The 15,644-nt window shown below is 67.5% G+C and overlaps 1 protein-coding gene across 11 annotated transcripts in view; it reads right to left on the bottom strand.

Annotated features, from left to right (window-relative positions):
* The window catches only part of AGRN (agrin), a 33,045-nt gene that overhangs the window by 6,549 nt on the left and 10,852 nt on the right, over positions 1-15,644 (bottom strand). For 5 of the 11 annotated variants that reach the window (XM_059375874.1, XM_059375876.1, XM_059375878.1 and 2 more), the window contains exons 3-24: positions 11,698-11,745; positions 7,909-8,124; positions 7,521-7,745; positions 7,216-7,440; positions 6,820-7,026; positions 5,500-5,718; positions 5,224-5,418; positions 4,939-5,139; positions 4,708-4,856; positions 4,512-4,617; positions 3,663-3,779; positions 3,416-3,580; positions 3,093-3,236; positions 2,864-2,988; positions 2,681-2,786; positions 2,251-2,583; positions 2,032-2,169; positions 1,466-1,593; positions 1,217-1,331; positions 1,015-1,134; positions 550-906; positions 135-330 (exon numbers count right to left, since the gene is read on the bottom strand). In XM_059375874.1, coding sequence (XP_059231857.1) covers positions 135-330; positions 550-906; positions 1,015-1,134; positions 1,217-1,331; positions 1,466-1,593; positions 2,032-2,169; positions 2,251-2,583; positions 2,681-2,786; positions 2,864-2,988; positions 3,093-3,236; positions 3,416-3,580; positions 3,663-3,779; positions 4,512-4,617; positions 4,708-4,856; positions 4,939-5,139; positions 5,224-5,418; positions 5,500-5,718; positions 6,820-7,026; positions 7,216-7,440; positions 7,521-7,745; positions 7,909-8,124; positions 11,698-11,745 — 3,835 coding nt within the window. Of the gene's footprint in view, positions 1-134; positions 331-549; positions 907-1,014; positions 1,135-1,216; positions 1,332-1,465; positions 1,594-2,031; positions 2,170-2,250; positions 2,584-2,680; positions 2,787-2,863; positions 2,989-3,092; positions 3,237-3,415; positions 3,581-3,662; positions 3,780-4,511; positions 4,618-4,707; positions 4,857-4,938; positions 5,140-5,223; positions 5,419-5,499; positions 5,719-6,819; positions 7,027-7,215; positions 7,441-7,520; positions 7,746-7,908; positions 8,125-11,697; positions 11,746-12,348; positions 12,849-15,644 lie in introns of those variants that run through there. The other 6 variants (XM_059375875.1, XM_059375877.1, XM_059375882.1 and 3 more) reach the window with 4 other exon arrangements.

The following is a 15,644-nucleotide window of genomic DNA, read 5'->3' as shown; positions in this document are numbered from 1 at the left end:
AGCAACCTCAGGCGGGGACCACGGCTGCACCTCAGCCTCCCGCCCCCCCCCCCCCCCCCCCCTCAGCTCCCCTCTGACCATCCCTGCCAGCAGCCCCCTCCCCGCCGGCCACCTGGGCTGCCCTGTCCACTCACCGGAGCTGCACCCGGCCCCCCAGCAACGTCAGCGCCAGGAAGTCCTTGCCCTGGGCATTGCCGTTGTACAGCAGCAAACCCTGGGGCTCCAGTGCCCGGAACTCCAGTGCCAGGCGCAGCGTGTGGTAGGCACGGAGGGTGGGGAAGGCCAGGAAGGAGTGGCCCCCGAAGGCTGGCGCAGAGGGGTGCGGTGCTGCTGGCAGGCAAGGAGGGACCCACTGGAGGGGCACGGAGGACCCCTGCCCCCTCGGTGCTCTGCCCCAGCCCTGAGTCCCCAGGCTGGCCCCAGCCCCATCACCCCAACCTGGGCCCCCTCGGCCTGGCCCCCAACTCCCACCTGTGGCTTGGCCCGGCCCCAACGCTTGCCAGCCCTCCCTCTGCCTCCCTGCCTCTCTCCAGCATGGGTGGTCTTTACCCTTCTCACAGACGGCACCCCTCCTGCCCTCTGGGCAGCTGCACGTGAAGCTGCCGCCAGGGCCCTGGTCCTGGCAGGTTCCCCCGTGGAGGCAGGGCTGGGAGTCACAGGGCTTCAGCGGCTGCTGGGTGCCTGAGGGCAAGGGCCGGCGTCCAGGCACGCGACGGGGGGCAGTGGTGGGTGGCTGGCGTGTGGTGGGCAGGGCTGTGGTCCTGTCAGCAGGCTGGCTGGTGTGACTGGGGGACAGGGCCCACTGGGTCACAGCAGAAGGCAGGTGGACCATGGTGGTGGCTCTGGCCGTGGCTGTGGCCACCGTGGCTCCTGTGGTGGCTCCCAGGAAGAATGCAGGAAACCAGTCTGAGGGCAGAAGGACCGTCAGGACCCCCGAGAGCAGAGCCCTGGGAGGGCCGGCAGGGGGAGGGTCCCAGGGAAGTGGGGAGGGGTTGGGTGGGCGGCGGCCCTCACCGAAGTCCAGGAAGCGCACGTGCTCCTGCAGCGGGCGCCTCACCCCCAGGGACCGGCGCCGGGACGCCTGTATCTGCCGGAGCAGGGCCTGGGCCACGTCGGATGCCCTAAAGGTCGTGGCTGAGAAGGAGGGGACAAGGAGCATGGGAGAACCCTACGCACACCCGCCCACCTCCTGGGAGGGGCCAGGACGGGGCCTCACCAGGGTCAAAGTGCACGTCCACGACGGCTCGGACGGAGCTGCCGGGCCCCAGGTCCCGTAGGCGGACGCTTCGGAAGTCCTTCTTCACGTCGGAGTTCCGGAAGAGGTCGTCCAGCTGTGGGTGGGCAGTGGGGGAGGGCTCTGGGGAGCTGCCCAGGCCGGACTGTCCGGCCGCCTATTCCAGCACCTCTCTGGGTGCGTCCTGGGAGGGAAGCTAGAAGCGGGGCAGGGCCGCGCCCCTGCACGTACTGCGCTCTCGATGCTCCTAGCGGTCTCCCCGAAGAGCTCCGACTTGGGGTCAGCCATCTCCGGTGTGTAGAACAGCTCCTGCCCCTCGACCCCCTCGAGTTCCAGTACACCCTGGAAGGCCCTGGTGGCTGTGGGGGAGGTGGCAGTGAGGCCCTGCTGGGACCAGCCGGGCTGCTGGGTGGGCCACGGGCGCGGACCCCAGCAGTAAGCCACATGGGGTGCGGGCAGGTTAGTCAGATGGTCGTGAGGTTAGTGGGGTCTCGGGGGCGGGGCTGGCGCCAGTTACCGGGCGGACTTCTTGGAGCAGTGCTCCAGGCCGGCTTGCAACAGGAAAGACACGTTAGCTGCAGGGTCCTGGGCACCCACATGTGTGTGGGGGCCGAGACCACACGTGTACATGCCTGAGCTGCGTCCAAGACCACGCACACGTGTGTCCCCAAATCAGAAGACCGTACACCCTGAGTGCCCACCTGCGGGCAGGCCTCCTGCCTGGCAGGGGAGACAGCATTCCTGGCCGTGTCCGGCCACAGGTCACGCTGAACCCCAGCCCCCGGCCATCCACTCACCGGGACAGTTGGAACCCTCTGCGTCCAGCGAGGGTGTCTTGCCATCCGAACAGCAGCCCAAAGGGGAGTTGTAGCAAGAAGCCCTCTCCATGGGTGGCCCAGGGGTCACAGCGCTGCCACCTTCGGGGGGCTCGAGTCCTGAGGAGGTACAGTCTGAGCCTGGCCCTGGAGGTAGCCCTCCCGGGCCCCATTCCCCTGCGTCCTTGAGCCCGCGCTCACCCCCTGAGCCAGCCCCACTGGCCTCCAGGTCACCACTCAGCCCCTCGTCGCCGCTCCCGTCAGCACTGCCAGATTCGCCGAAGGCAGACATGGCAAGCTTGGCTGCTGGAGTGGAGGCTGTGGGAGGCATGGTCAGCATGGGCCTCGTGGTAGTCCTGGGCATGCTGGCCGTGGTCCGAGGTCCTGGCGAGGGCTGAGGAGTGGGCTGGCTGTGGGGGGTCCTGGTGGGCGCCAGGGATGGGGTGCTCGGGGGGAAAGGCAGTGCCATGCTCAGGTTGGGCCCTGACGCAGCCACGGGTACAGGGGTCGGGCGGCCACCGAGAGCGACAGACTCTGTGGGAGGAACAGAGTCTGAGTAGAGGCCCAGGGCAGGCGGTCAGCCCTGAGCCGGGCCTTCTCGGTCCGTTCGAGGCGGAGAGTGGGGCCTTACCCTGACACGGGCCGAGGCTCCGGACGGAGATATCCACGCCCTGGCGGCAGGCAATGGTCCTCAGCTGGCATTCGTTGCCGTAGGTCACTCCATCTGACCCGCAGACCTATGGCACAGGGCAAGGATGCTACGATGGAAGGCCCCTCCCCGCCCCCCATGCCCTCTACGTGCCCCAGCCCTCACCTTGGTAGCACTGGCCTCTGGACAGGTGGATGTTGGGCACACGCAGCGGGCGGAGCCAGCTTCCTCCACGCAGGACGCCCCAAACTCACAGTGCATCTCAGCACACGTCTCGGGTGCCAAGGAGTCTGAGGCAGACACAGGAGATGCTGCCGGCTCAGGAGGCCTTGCCCCTACGATGGCCCCACCCCAGGCACGGGGAGACAAGGTCAGTGCCAGGCTTGGCCCTCACCTGATTCGCAGCCACCGGGGCCCAGGGCGTGGCCATCTGGACACTGCCCGCACTTGGGTCCGGCCACCCCAGGCTTACAGGAGCACAGCCCAGTCATCTGCTCACAGTCGTCCCGCACGGCTCCCCGGGGGTCACAGCTGCAGGCTGAGGGCCGGGGAAGGAACCCGAGGTCTGCGCCTGCTCTCCTCACTGGCGCCAGAGCCTGGCCCCGTGCCTGCCTGGTGTGGGTCAGGCCGGGGTCTGAGCAGTGAGGCGAGGAGCACAGGGACAGGACACACAGGTGGGAGCGCTTGGCTGGGGACTGACCACTGCCCGTCACTCACGGGTGCAGCCGCTCCGGCCGTCAGTGACGATGCCACGGAAGTTCCAGAAGCCGGGCTCACAGCGGTCACACTTGAGGCCCCCAACACCCGGGCGGCAGGAGCACTGACCCGTGGCTGGGTCACAGGTGCCACCGTAGGAGCCATGTGGGTTGCAGTGGCAGGAACCTGCAAGGCCAGGGCAGGCTGTGGTCGCCGTGGCTCTGTGGCCCCGCGCAGCTCTGGGGTGGGGCTGGGCAGGCGTACTCACTGGGGCAGCCAGCCAGGCCCACACCCCGGGCCGCTGTGGCGTTGTCCTGGCAGCAGCCGTAGGGAGTCTGGGTGCAGTGGGGGGGGGCCGCGGGGGGCAGCGGGGCCCAGGTGAGGCCTGCAGGGAGAGGCAGAGGGCTCAGATGGCAGGCATGGCCACGTGTCCACTGTGGGCCTGGCCACAGCACCTCGGTCTCCTCGGCCGCCCCCACTCAGCCCTCCGGAAGCCACCTGCCACCAGGGCCTGGGTGCCTGGAGCTCGGGTCACAGGTGAGGAAGCCACGCCACTTACACAAACCCACCTGTATGCACAGCACCGAAAGCACGCAGGACACCCGAAGGTCAGGGACGTGCCGCCACGCACAGACCCACAGCCAGAACCGAGCCTGCTTAGGCTTGCATGTTTTCACAAACGCACATGCACATGCACACGTGGCCACGTTCCTCCCACACTGCACACATCCAACACACACACGCGGACACACACCTGTGCGCACGTAAGTCTACACACACACAGGCACTTGTGCACACGTGAAAACACAGTAAACGTATTTACCGGAGCCCTGCCCGTCTCCCCACTGCAGCGGGGAGGCCTCCCCCCCCCCCCCCACGGAGCCCCGCCCGGGCGCAGACGGCGGGTTCTCAGGGCAGGACCGCTGACTACGTGGCACTTAACACCCACACACACAGACGAACGCTCACTGTCGCACCCCCGAACACTCTGTGCCTCCGTGCCCCTCACGCAGTGTCCACACGGACACGCACTGCACACCTGCGCGCACACAGCTGGGAACACAAAGGCCCCGGCACAGACGCACACACGCCTGCCGGGTCCTGCGGGTCCACTCACCGCGGCAGGCGCCCTGAGCCGTGACATACAGTGCTCGCTGCGCCTCGCACCTGGCCTTCTTCAGCTCACACTCGGTGCCGTAAGTGACCCCGTCTGAGCCGCAGACCTGGAGGGGTGGTGTTGGCGTGGGTGGGGTGGCCACAGCCAGCCGCCTGCTGCCCGCCCAGAGCCGGGGTGGGGGGGTGGGGGGCCTCACCGGGCTCCTCAGGACGCTGTGGCAGCTGAAGTCGCAGACGCAGGGCCCATCTTCCGAGTCCTCGTCCCAGACGCCGCCGTGCTGCCGGCAAAGCTCCTGCTCACACTCGCCGTCCTCCCCAGAGCCAGAGCCTCCAGAGCCGCACTCCGCTGCGGGGAGGAGCTGGGTCACCCGCGCGGCCTGTTGGAGGCCCACATGTGGCAGCCCAGGCAGGTCGGTCCCTGCGCCTACCCTGCTCACAGGGCCCCGCCCGGGCCTCCTCGATCTGGGTCTGCTGCTGACAGGCGGCCTCTCGGAGATGACATGCACTGTCATAGGTGACACCGTCGCTGCCGCACACGGGACCAGGTGGGGGCTGCTCACACTGGGGGCACACACATCGCCCCGCCAAGCACACCGCCCCGAAAGCACACACCTCGTCTCCGCAGGTCTCTGCACGGGCGGGACCGGGCAGGGGTCAGCCCGGCGGAGGGGCACCCCAGACCCCAGCCTGCCCGCCCCCACAGCCCCACTCACGGCAGTGTCCTGCTGAGACCACATGCAGGCTGATCTGGTGTGTGCAGGCGTGGACGTGCAGCTCACACTCGCTCGCGTACGTGTGCCCGTCGGAACCGCACACAGGCTGCGCCAAGGCCACGCACTCGGAGGGGCACACGCAGCGCCCAGTCTCAGCCTCGCACAGAGCTCCGAAGCGGCACTGCCCACAGCGGTCTGAGGAAGAGGCCCCATCACCACGGCAACCGGCATGCCCCACCCCCCACTCCCAGCCAACTTCACCTGCCCACCACTGACCACAGGGTCCTCGGCGAGCCACACGGATCTCCCGTCCAAGGGTGCAGGCCGTGGCTTCCAGCTCACACGTGCTGCCATACGTGACCCCGTCGGTGCCACACACGGGGTCGTAGATGCCCGGACACGCCTGCTGGCACACACACTCCGCTTCACCGTTCTTCACAACACATGATGCCCCAAATGGGCAGTGCACCCCAAGGCACGGGGACAGGGGTTGATCTGGGGAGAGCACGGGCAGCCAGTGAGGTCCTCCTGCTCCCCCGGGCTCCCGCACAAAGCCCCCAGCTCCACGCAGCAGACCTGCTCCCAGGGTGGGGAGAGTGGAGGGAGAGTGCACGGGGAGAAGAGCCAGACGCTCGGGACACAGCAGAGACAGGGACAGACACAGGACAGATGCAGACAGGGACGCAGACCCAAACAGCCTCAGCCCCCTGCTGGAGTATGGGGAGGGCTGCCCCCAAGACACAGGAGCTCCCTGACTGCCCATGGTGGGTGGGGGGAGGGCCAGGCTTATGCGGACACCTGAGCTACTGACTGCTAGCCACCAGCAGCCTGGGGACGCTCGTCTGTGCGGGGGTGGGGGGCTCTCTCCTCCGTGGGGAGGGGTGTCTGCAGCCCACAGTCACACCCAGGGCCACAAAGGGGAGGAGGTGTCTGTCCACTTGCTCTGAGAACCACAAGGCCAGGCAGCAGCAAGCCACCCCCCCTGCTGAGCCGGGGGCAGACCTCGGGCTGTGGGCTCCTGGCGGCAGGCGCCGTACGTCATCCTGCCAGCAGGTCAGGCTGGAAGACACAAGAGGCGGGGCAGACAGGGAAAGGACCGAGAAGAAAATACCGAGGCGGAGAGAGAGAGTGGACAGACAGACAGACCGACCGACGGACACAGTGGGGGGTCGGCAGAGCCACAGCAGCCCCCCGCGGACGCAGGATAACGCCGTCTCCACCGCCTGCTGCTCGCCCCCACCCCCGCACGGAGCCAGAGACTCTGCCTCTGCGGGAGCACTGGTGTCCCCACAGTGGGGGCCCCCGGGGGTCTGCAGGGGGACGGGGCACGATGGCCTCACGGGAGCACGAGGGAGCCTGACCCAAGAGGCCTGCCTCTGCCCACCTACCCCCCCCCCCCGGGGCGCCCGGCCCCCCCCCCCCCCCCCCGCAGAACCCCCTGACCCAGAGCCCACTGACAGACGCCAGCCCCGCCGGGCCTCCCCCAGGACCCCAGGAGGAGCATGACTCGGGATGGAGATGGTAGGTGATGACAGGCCCCGGGGACCAACACGGGACCCGCCCGCTCTCAGTGTGGGCCGCACCCCTGCTGCTCACCGCACGGGCCCTGGTGCTTGGCAGGGATGAGGCGCTGCTGCCGACACTCAGCCTGCTGGCGCCGGCAGTCGCTGTCATACGTGTGCCCGTCGCGTGCACACACGGGTCTGTAAGCCCCGTCACAGACGACACGGTCGCAGGAGCAGCGGGGGCGGCCCCGGCGGGACAAGCACACGGCACCGAACCTGCACACGTCTGGGCACCGGTCTGGGGCGTGAAGAAAGGAGATCAGACAGCCCGGGGGGCCACGTCAGCCCCCACCTCCGGATGTGCAAGGGATCCACGGGCGTAGGGGTGGCTAGTGGGCACCAGGGAGGGGTGCAGCAGCGGGTGAGGACAGGCAGGGCCAGAGGGCACACGGAGGGGCCAGGCTGGGCCTCCCCCAGGTCTCCCCACCTTGAGGCTGGCACTGGCCAGAGCGCACTTTCTGGAGGAGGAGACCACGGGCCGCTCCTGTGCGGCCCATGACGCACTCGTTGTCGTAGGTGACACCGTCATCCCCGCACACGGGCTCTCGCCGGGGAGGACAGCTCTCTGGCCGCAGGAGCAGCTCCGGGCGCCGCGTGCGTGGGTTCACGCGGCAGACGCGGCTCGGGTCGCTGCGGGCGCCCTGGCAGGGGTCTAGAAGGCGGGAAGGCACAGGTCAGAGCGTGGGCGCGCGCATGCAGAAGGCAGGCCTCGCGCTCAGGGACGGGGCTCACCGCAAGGGCCATCGAACTTCTTGAAGATGTTCTCCTGGCGGGCGCACGCATGGCGCAGGAGGCGGCACTGGCTGGGGTAGTCGGCACCGTCGCTGCCGCACACCGGGCCGTCGGGGGGCCCCTGGCAGGTGGTGGGGCACAGGCACGAGGCTGTCTGCCCATCTGCTGAGCGCACACAGGTGCTGCCGAAGCTGCAGGTCACGTTGGCGCAGGGATCCCGGGACCCTGCGGCGGTTGGGGGGGGGGGTGCTGGTTCACGAGGCCATCGCCATGGCCTCCAGGGAGCCCACCCGAGGCGGGCACTCACCACAGGGCCTATGGCTAAGCCCTGGGTGTCCCGAAGACGTCCCTGCCACCTCCAGGGAGCCGGCCTGGGACGCACACTCACCGCAGGGCCCGCGGCTGAGCAGGCGGATGCGGCGCTGCTGACTGCACTGGGCACGCTGCAGCTCACACTCGTTGCTGTAGGTGGAGGCGTCGGAGCCGCACACGGGCGCCACCACCGCGGGACAGGCGCTCTTCTTGCACACGCAGGACGCTCGGCCTGAGCCCTCTGCACTGGGCTCGCACACGGCGCCAAAGCCGCACAACATTCCTCGGCACACTGGGGGCAGGGCAGGAGAAGCAACGGTCAGAGCCCTGCCCCCAGGTCTGCTGCCCTGTGCACACCTTCTGCCCTGGCCCGGGGCACCCATGCACACCTGCAGTGTCCACATGCCTGTGGAGACCTCAAGATGCACTCAGTGTATTTGTTCAGAACCCCCACAGACACCTCCGCCCGTGCCATGCGTGTCCACACATTCTGGGCTGGGTGCTGACTGGAACACACACCCCACGTCCACACACGCCCATGTACCCTGACGGGGCCTGGCCCTTCCCCTCTCAAACCCCACCCACCCCAAAGCTTTTCCCTGGGGTAGAAGCTTCTCAGCTGTGGACGGGCGGCACCTCCCAGACCTTCCAGTAGCACCAGGGAGCTATGACCCCCATCACCGGGAGCCCCACATGAGGCAGTGCGAGACACAAACCCCCAGACCAGCTCCACGGCAGGGAATCGGCCCCACCTTGCTCAGGAGCCCACCCTCTCCTCACACCAGAATCAAAGGCCCTCGGCTGACTCGTGACCTAGACCCTCATAGCCCTGGCCCCCTCCTGGGAGCTGCTCCGGCCCCAACAGCAGCCCCAGCACCCCCACCTCTGCTCTGAGGTCAGACTGCTGAAGAGTAGACAGGCTCGGAGTCAGGCCACAGGCTCCACCTCTGGCTCTGCGCCCCTCCTGGGCACCCTAACCCAGGCCTCCCTCCATGTTCCTCTTTTCTTCCCACAGCTCTTCTGTGTGGCCGGGCCTCCTGGGCCTTTCTCTGCCTGGCCCCTCACTTCTGCCCTCCCCCAGGTCCCTCAGCTGTGGCTTTCTTGATGTGGCCTTCTGGAAGGTTCCTGGTCCTCCAGCCCTCCTAGGTCTTCCCAGAGGAAAGCCGGTGGGGCCCCTCTCTGAGGCCCCTCGGGCACTCACAGGCCTGCACCTCCCCATCTACCATCCCCCCCTTCACTCCCTGTCCCCCCCCCCCCCCCCCCCCGGCCTGCGGCCCTACCTCACTCCCCAGCGACCTCCTCCAGGAGGCTGAGCACAGGGCCTCTGCTGACCTGTCCTTTTCCTCTTTCAACATTTTAGTTCCTGACTCTCTGGTGACAAAGTGCCAGCACATCCCAAGGAAGTGGCTGCCCTGACCGCCACGGTGAGGGACCTGAGTCGTGAAACCCGAGCTGTCAGGGACGGCCCCTCCTGAAGAGAGGCAGGCTCACTCCAGTGCTCAGAACTCCTGCCCCGACGGCGACCCCAGGTGTGCAGGCCTGTCCCAGGTGCCGGCCTCTATGTCTATGTTTCATTGGGCCTAACAATGGTTATGGTGGACAGGGTGGGTGGGGTGCCCCACCGTCACCTCCCAGCAGGCTCCGGAAGTAGGGCAGGAGGGAGAAAGCACCTCTCTTCTGGGGAGGCCAGGGCCCCAAAAGGGGCTGGAGCTAGCGGTTGCCACGGCGACCCCACAGTCGCACCTGTGTGCCCCACCCTGCGGACCCCAGAGCCCCACGACCGCCGCTGCGTCACCGGCCCCGAGACTGGGCAAGTTATCACGCCTGCGCACCTCTTGCTGTGAATGGGGACAGTGGGACCTACTTCCCAGGGTTATCGTGAGGCTCACTCTGCGGGACCTGCAGGACCCCAGGGCACGCTCCAGCTGCCCTTACTATAAGGGCAGGAAGGAGAACCATCGCTTCACTGGCCTCCCCTCCTGGCTCAAGCCCAGCTCAAAGGCTGCGAGGCCTCTTCCCACCACTCTCCCCTAGCACTTTCTCCTCCTCCTCCTCGCCAAGGCCCTCAGGACCCCCGGGCCAAGCTCACAGGCACTTGCTGATGTCCAGCTGACTGCTCTGACTGGCTTCAATGGGACCTGCTGACCAAGGTCTCCCCAGAGTTCTGAGCCCATGGCCAAAAACTCGGTCCTTCTCTCATTCAACTTCAGGCTCCAGAGCTGGCTGCAGAGTGTCTGTGCCCTTGGGTTCAGGCCTGTCTCCCCCTCTTCTCACCTCGGTCCGGCCAGACCCCTCCCCAGACCCCAGCCCCTCGGACAAGGACATCCACTCCTGGATGACTAGCATGTCCCTTGCCCACTGAGACCTGCCTTCTCCCTCCGCAGCCCAGGGTTCTGCTTTGTCCCCCGCAGAACAGTAACTAGGGGAGGGCGGTGACGTTGACAACAGCTAACCTACGGAAAGTAAGCCCAGGGCACTGGGTCGGACGTATGGAAGGCAGACTGCAAGGCAAGGCACTGGGGGCAGGAGACCAGAAACACTAGCCCCACACCTGTCCAAGCCCTTCCTCATCATGTAAGCTGCCCTCACAAACGCACAGAGAGCACCCATGTGCCCGTGAGCCCTGCGCTCTGCCAGGGCTCAGCTGCCCAGCTCCCACGCCCACGGAGGCTCTCTGGCCACTAGGCTCCCCTGTGCGGTCTTGCTCCCTGCGTGCCCGGGGCCCGTGCCCTGCGCCAGGCTGGAGGCGGCAGTGGCTTTTTAAAGCCACCGGGTGGAGTGGGTATGTTTACCTCCCCTCCTGGTCTCGGGTGAGCTGGGGGATGGAATGGGTGTCCTGAGCCCTGCCCATGGCCACAAGTACACAGTGTGTATGCCTACGAGGGAGGGTGACAGCCATGGCATGGAGCTGTCCCCAAGTGTGCTGCAGCATCAGGATGTGGGTATGGGGGCCCGCGCGAGCCTCTGTAGGAAAGACCGGGGTGTGTGTCAAGCAAAGGAGATGCACCAGGCTTTCAGCTTCGGGAGAGGAGCCTGAGGACGGTGTTTAAACCCAGACAGCCCCACGCCTCTCGCCCGCAGCCTGTGGGAGACTCAGTCTGGTCGCCAGCTCCCAGCCCACTGGAGCCCCTATCCCATATACGGACTGCCTTCGATAAGGGACTTCAGTGAACTCGGGCAGGTACCCACCCAGCAGGGGACCCAGGCACTGAGCACAAACCTGGAAGCTCTCACTGTCCCCTCCCAAGGCGAGAACCCCAAGCTGCCCTTTCCTGTGGCCCTAATGGCTTCACCCCCTGCCCCCTCACATTACCTTAATTACGGTGGCCCACAGACTAGCAGGCCCCTCAGGGAGGGTCAAGAAAGCTAACCCCAGGCTGTTCAGTCCAGGGACGGGCTCTCCAAACCCTCCTTGGTCGCTGGTCTTTCCTGACCCCCCGCTCCTCACCCGAACACACTGTCTGACCTATCTTACAGCTTGCAGACCCCCGGACTTAGTCCCAGTGTTTTGGCCAAGAAGGCCAAGGCCCAAAGCAGTTGGAGCCATGCTTGTGTGTGTTGGTCCATGGCCAACACAGGGCCAGGCCCAGGCCCAGGGACCCCACACGCCCTCTACTTGCCCACTACTGTGGACATTCCAGGAAGGACCCAGGGTCCGTCATCCAGCCTCCTCTCTGAGGAGGCTGCAGAGTGTCTGTGCCCTTAGGTTCAGGCCTGTCTCCCCCTCTCTGCTCCAAATACACCTAATACGTCTGGTGTGCCTACCCCAGCAATGGGCCCTGACCCCAAAGAGTGCTACTGCCCCACCCCAGGCTCTGTCTCCCAAGTACAGCCTGTCACCAACTGAGGCCCCCACTCAACTCACCATCCAGAGGCACCGGGGACGCTGGTGTGAAGTGGGTCCCAGGTTTGTCTGGAAAAGAACCCAAATATCTGAGTTAGTTCTCTCTGAGCAGGCCTTCCCATAGCCTGTCCCTTTGCCCAGTCTGGAGGGGCCACCTCTGCCCTCCCAGACCTCCCCCCTGTACTAGCACCCACCCCCTCCCTTCCCTGGCTCCATTCTGAGCCCCGAGGACTGGCCAAAGCCTGTGGGGGGTCGAAGCAGAGGTCCTTGCTCTCCTCTGCCTTCCAGCTGTAGGCTCGGGACCCGGCACCTGGGGGCCCCAACAACAGCGCTGTGGGCAGCCACGCCCCCCGCCCCAGCTGAGCCCAGCCCCAGGCCGGGCCAAAGCTCCCAGTGCAGTGCCTGCAGCGGCTCCTGCCTCCCAGAGCAGGTTGTCTCTGCAGCTCAGGCCCCCACGAGCCCACGGAGAAGCTTCATGGGGCCAAGGGATCCCAAAAACGGCCCATCCTGTCTCAGAAGATTCAGGTGGCTCCTGTGAGTCCCGTCTCCGCCAGTAGCCTCTGTGTGACCCTGCCTATCCCCCAGTCGGCCCGGTGGCGGAGGCAAGCCACCCAAGCCAGCAGGAGGCTCACACGAGCCTGGCCCGGGGTGGCCATGCCCGCAACCACGTACAGTTGTTGAGGAAAAGCAGGACAGCGAAGCCCAGCGTGGAAGTGGCCAGCAGGATCAGGCAGACGTTGCAGGGGATCATGAAATAGCGCACCAGCAGGGAGACCCCGCGCTGCTGCCGCGGGTCCCGCTCCAGAGGCAGCGGAGGCATGGCCCTGGGTTCTCAGTCCCCACGCTCAGGGTGTGGGGGCTCCTCAAGGGGCGCCCTTGGGCCTCTCCGGGGCAACTCCCCCCATGCTGGGACCCCCGGGGCAGCTGACAGCAGCCGTGCGCTCCAAGTTCAGTGCGGTCCCTGCCCGGAGAGCCGCGGGACCCCGCCGTGGCCCTCGAGGCTCATCACGGGCGGTGGGCAGGGTTCTCCGAAGGAAGAGAAGCTGGGACCGGCCCGCGGCCAGCCCTGGCGTCCACCAGCCGGTAGCCGCGGGAGCCGGCAGCCGTCCGCAAGGCTCCGGCCGCGCTCGGTCTTCCCGGAGCCCGCGTCCCCGCCCGGCCGGCTTCCCGGGAGGCGCCGGCCCGAGGGGCCCCGGCGGCGCGGTGCCGGGCGCGAGGGTCTGCAGCCCCGGCCGAGACGGGAGCGGCGACGCCGGCGAGCAGGAGGCGCGCGCCGGCGAGCGGAGAAGAAAGGGCCTCGGAGGGCCGCGCCTCGGCTCCCGCCTCCGGCCGAGCAGCGCCAGCTCGCGTCGCCCTCGCCGGGGCTGAGGCGGTGAGCGAGGGGCGAGGGGCGCCGCGGAAGGAGGGCGGGAGCCGAGACAAAGGAAGCCGCCCCCGGGGACCCCGCCGTCCGCGGGGAGTCGGGGCTCGCGGCGCAGGGGACCGGGCGGAAGAGGACGGCAGGGCGGCGGCACAAAAGGGGACGCGGGCGCAGGCGGGGGCAGCAGCAGGGGCGGGGGGGGGGGGGGGGGGCTGGGGGCGGGGTGGGCGGAGGGAGAAGGGGCGGGGCGGGGTCAGGGGCGGGGCGGGTCCCCTGCGGCGCCCCCCGCTGCGGAGCCGGGCGGGAGGGAGCGGGTCGGCGGCCGAGGCCGCGGCGCGGGCCGGGAGGGTCACGCCGGCTCCCCGCAGGGGGGCTCGCGCCCGCGTGCAGGACTCCATGGGCGGCTGCGGTGTGCGCGCGCTCGTGTGCGCGCGCCCCCGTAGGTGCCCGCGCCGGCCCCGCCCTGGCGGTGGCCTGTGGGGGAGGGGCCCCAGGTGCGCACACAGGTGGTGAGCGCGCCGGGTCCAGCACCGAGGGCGGAGGAGGAGGAGGGGGTGGCGAGTCAGGCCCACCCGCACCCGGGAACTGCCCGCAACACCTCAAACCGCCCGCGTCCTGCCCGCCTCCCCTTGGGGACGGAGAGCGGAACATGCAAATGAGCTCCTGGTCGAGCATCATTATGTAAATAGTCGCGGGCCTTGGGGCCGGGTCCCGCGGGCCTGGAGCGCCCCCCGGAGGCCACCAGCGAGCGGCCGGGCCGTGACGTCACAGCCGGGCCGGGGCGCGGGGGGGGGGGGCCCCGCTCCAAGTCAGGCCTCTCCACGTCTGCCGCCTGAGGACGCCCCTTTCCTAGCTCCTGCCGGCCTGGGGGTAAGGCCAGGGTCGTGCACCGTCCCCATCATCCACACCGGTCACGCCCACCCTCCGCAGCCGGAATCCGATAGGTGGCCATCTCTAGGACTAACCCTTCGTTCCCCCGCACCCCCATGCCGCCACTGCCCACAGTCCTTTGGGGAGGGACCCCTAAGCGCTACCACCACCCCTACCACGTCTGGCCTCTTGGACTAGCCTGGACCTGGTCCCAGGCCTTCGAGGCCCTGCAGTGACCTCTGGCTGTCCCTCTGGGTCTGCCCTTTCTGGAGAGACAGAAAGAGGAAGCTTGGCCCCCAAGGCACAGAGGATCCCTCTTCTCCTTGGGGTCAGGACCCACCCACCCCAGCCCAGGACCCCTTCTGGTCAGTTCCTTCCAAGGGCTGCTGACCAACTCCCCAGCCCTGCTGAAAGACCTTAATTGCACCACTGCCCCCCACGCCATCCATGCTCAGTCACACTCATCTACCCACAGGCCCACACACAACAGACACATGGCTGCCCACTCCCTCAGACTTACACGCTGCGCTCAGGCCTCGGGAGGGGTATCCGCCCATGTGGTCAGCAGCTCCCCCTTTCAGCCAGACAGCCACCCGTGCCACCCCGGTCACTTGGAGGTCTCATCTTAGTCCACGTCTGGAGACAAGCACTGAGCACAGCCCCTCTCCCCCGGCACAAGCCCTTCTAGTGCAGCGACACCACCCCAGGGCACAAAGGGACACCTTGGTGCTCAACTCCCGCCAAGCCTCCAGCGGGCCCCTCCATCCTATGCTGCGTCCAGTTGTGTCACACACACATCCCGAGAGCTCCCCCCAGTTCCTGGTCAGGAGGTTGCTCCACACTCCCCCCAACCTCCTGCCCCCTCCCACTTCCTCAGCCCCAGCAGCCGCCTGCCACCAGCCAGGGTCACGTTCCATGAGGCCCATCGGCTTTGACTCCTTTCCATCCTGTGGCCAAGCACCCTAGGGCCATATCCCACACAGGGTTACCATCCTGCCAGGGTCCCCCAGCACCCACAGCGGAGGTCTTCAAACCTCCTCAAACTTTGCAGGAAAAACCAATAAAGGGCAAGTTTCCTTCACTTCACACTGCAGTGGACCCAGAGCAGCAGGGCCCCTCAGGAGACCCTGGCCTCAGGTCAGCCTCACCTTCAGGGGTGCCTCCATCCCCTACCTCAGCTCACTGGACCTTGGCACTGCCCACACCACGCGGAGTGCCGGCAGCTCCCCAGGGCGCCGCCCTGGACCAGGAGCACCCGGGGCAGGGTCTGACTTTTTATCTTCTTGGGGCAGGGTTTGGCTCAGAGCCCAGACGCTTGGTATGGCAAGTCAGGTGGTTCACACATTTCCCCACTGACTTGTTACTGCAGTCCCCCAGGATCCACATCCCTTGGCTCAGCAAGGGCCCCGGGGACAGTGCCAGGGGTCGAACGCCAGGCAACGCTCACATGCCCAAGCACACGGGCGCCATCTGCTGCGGCCACAGCAGCACGGGAAGACTCTGCAGGACGAAGGGGATAAAGCCTCCAGGCTGTGGGAGGGGTCAGCCTAGGGACCCGTGTGAGTCTGGGGTGCGGTGGGGGCTGACAAAGATTGTCTCGCTTTCAGAGGCTCACATGGGGGCAAGACTGGCCCACAGTGGGGTGGGCCGTAGGGCCTGGCTTGGGGGAAGGGGAGCCAGCAGGCAGCCTGTCCTTCCTGGCCTCAGTCAGAGTCTGAGCCCCCAACAGGGGCTCCAC

This window comes from Mustela nigripes, chromosome 14 (genome assembly GCF_022355385.1).
Source record: "Mustela nigripes isolate SB6536 chromosome 14, MUSNIG.SB6536, whole genome shotgun sequence".
Taxonomy (NCBI): Eukaryota; Metazoa; Chordata; class Mammalia; order Carnivora; family Mustelidae; genus Mustela; species Mustela nigripes.
Note: the sequence above shows the minus strand (reverse complement) of the source record. Positions and strands in the feature narration are given on the sequence as shown.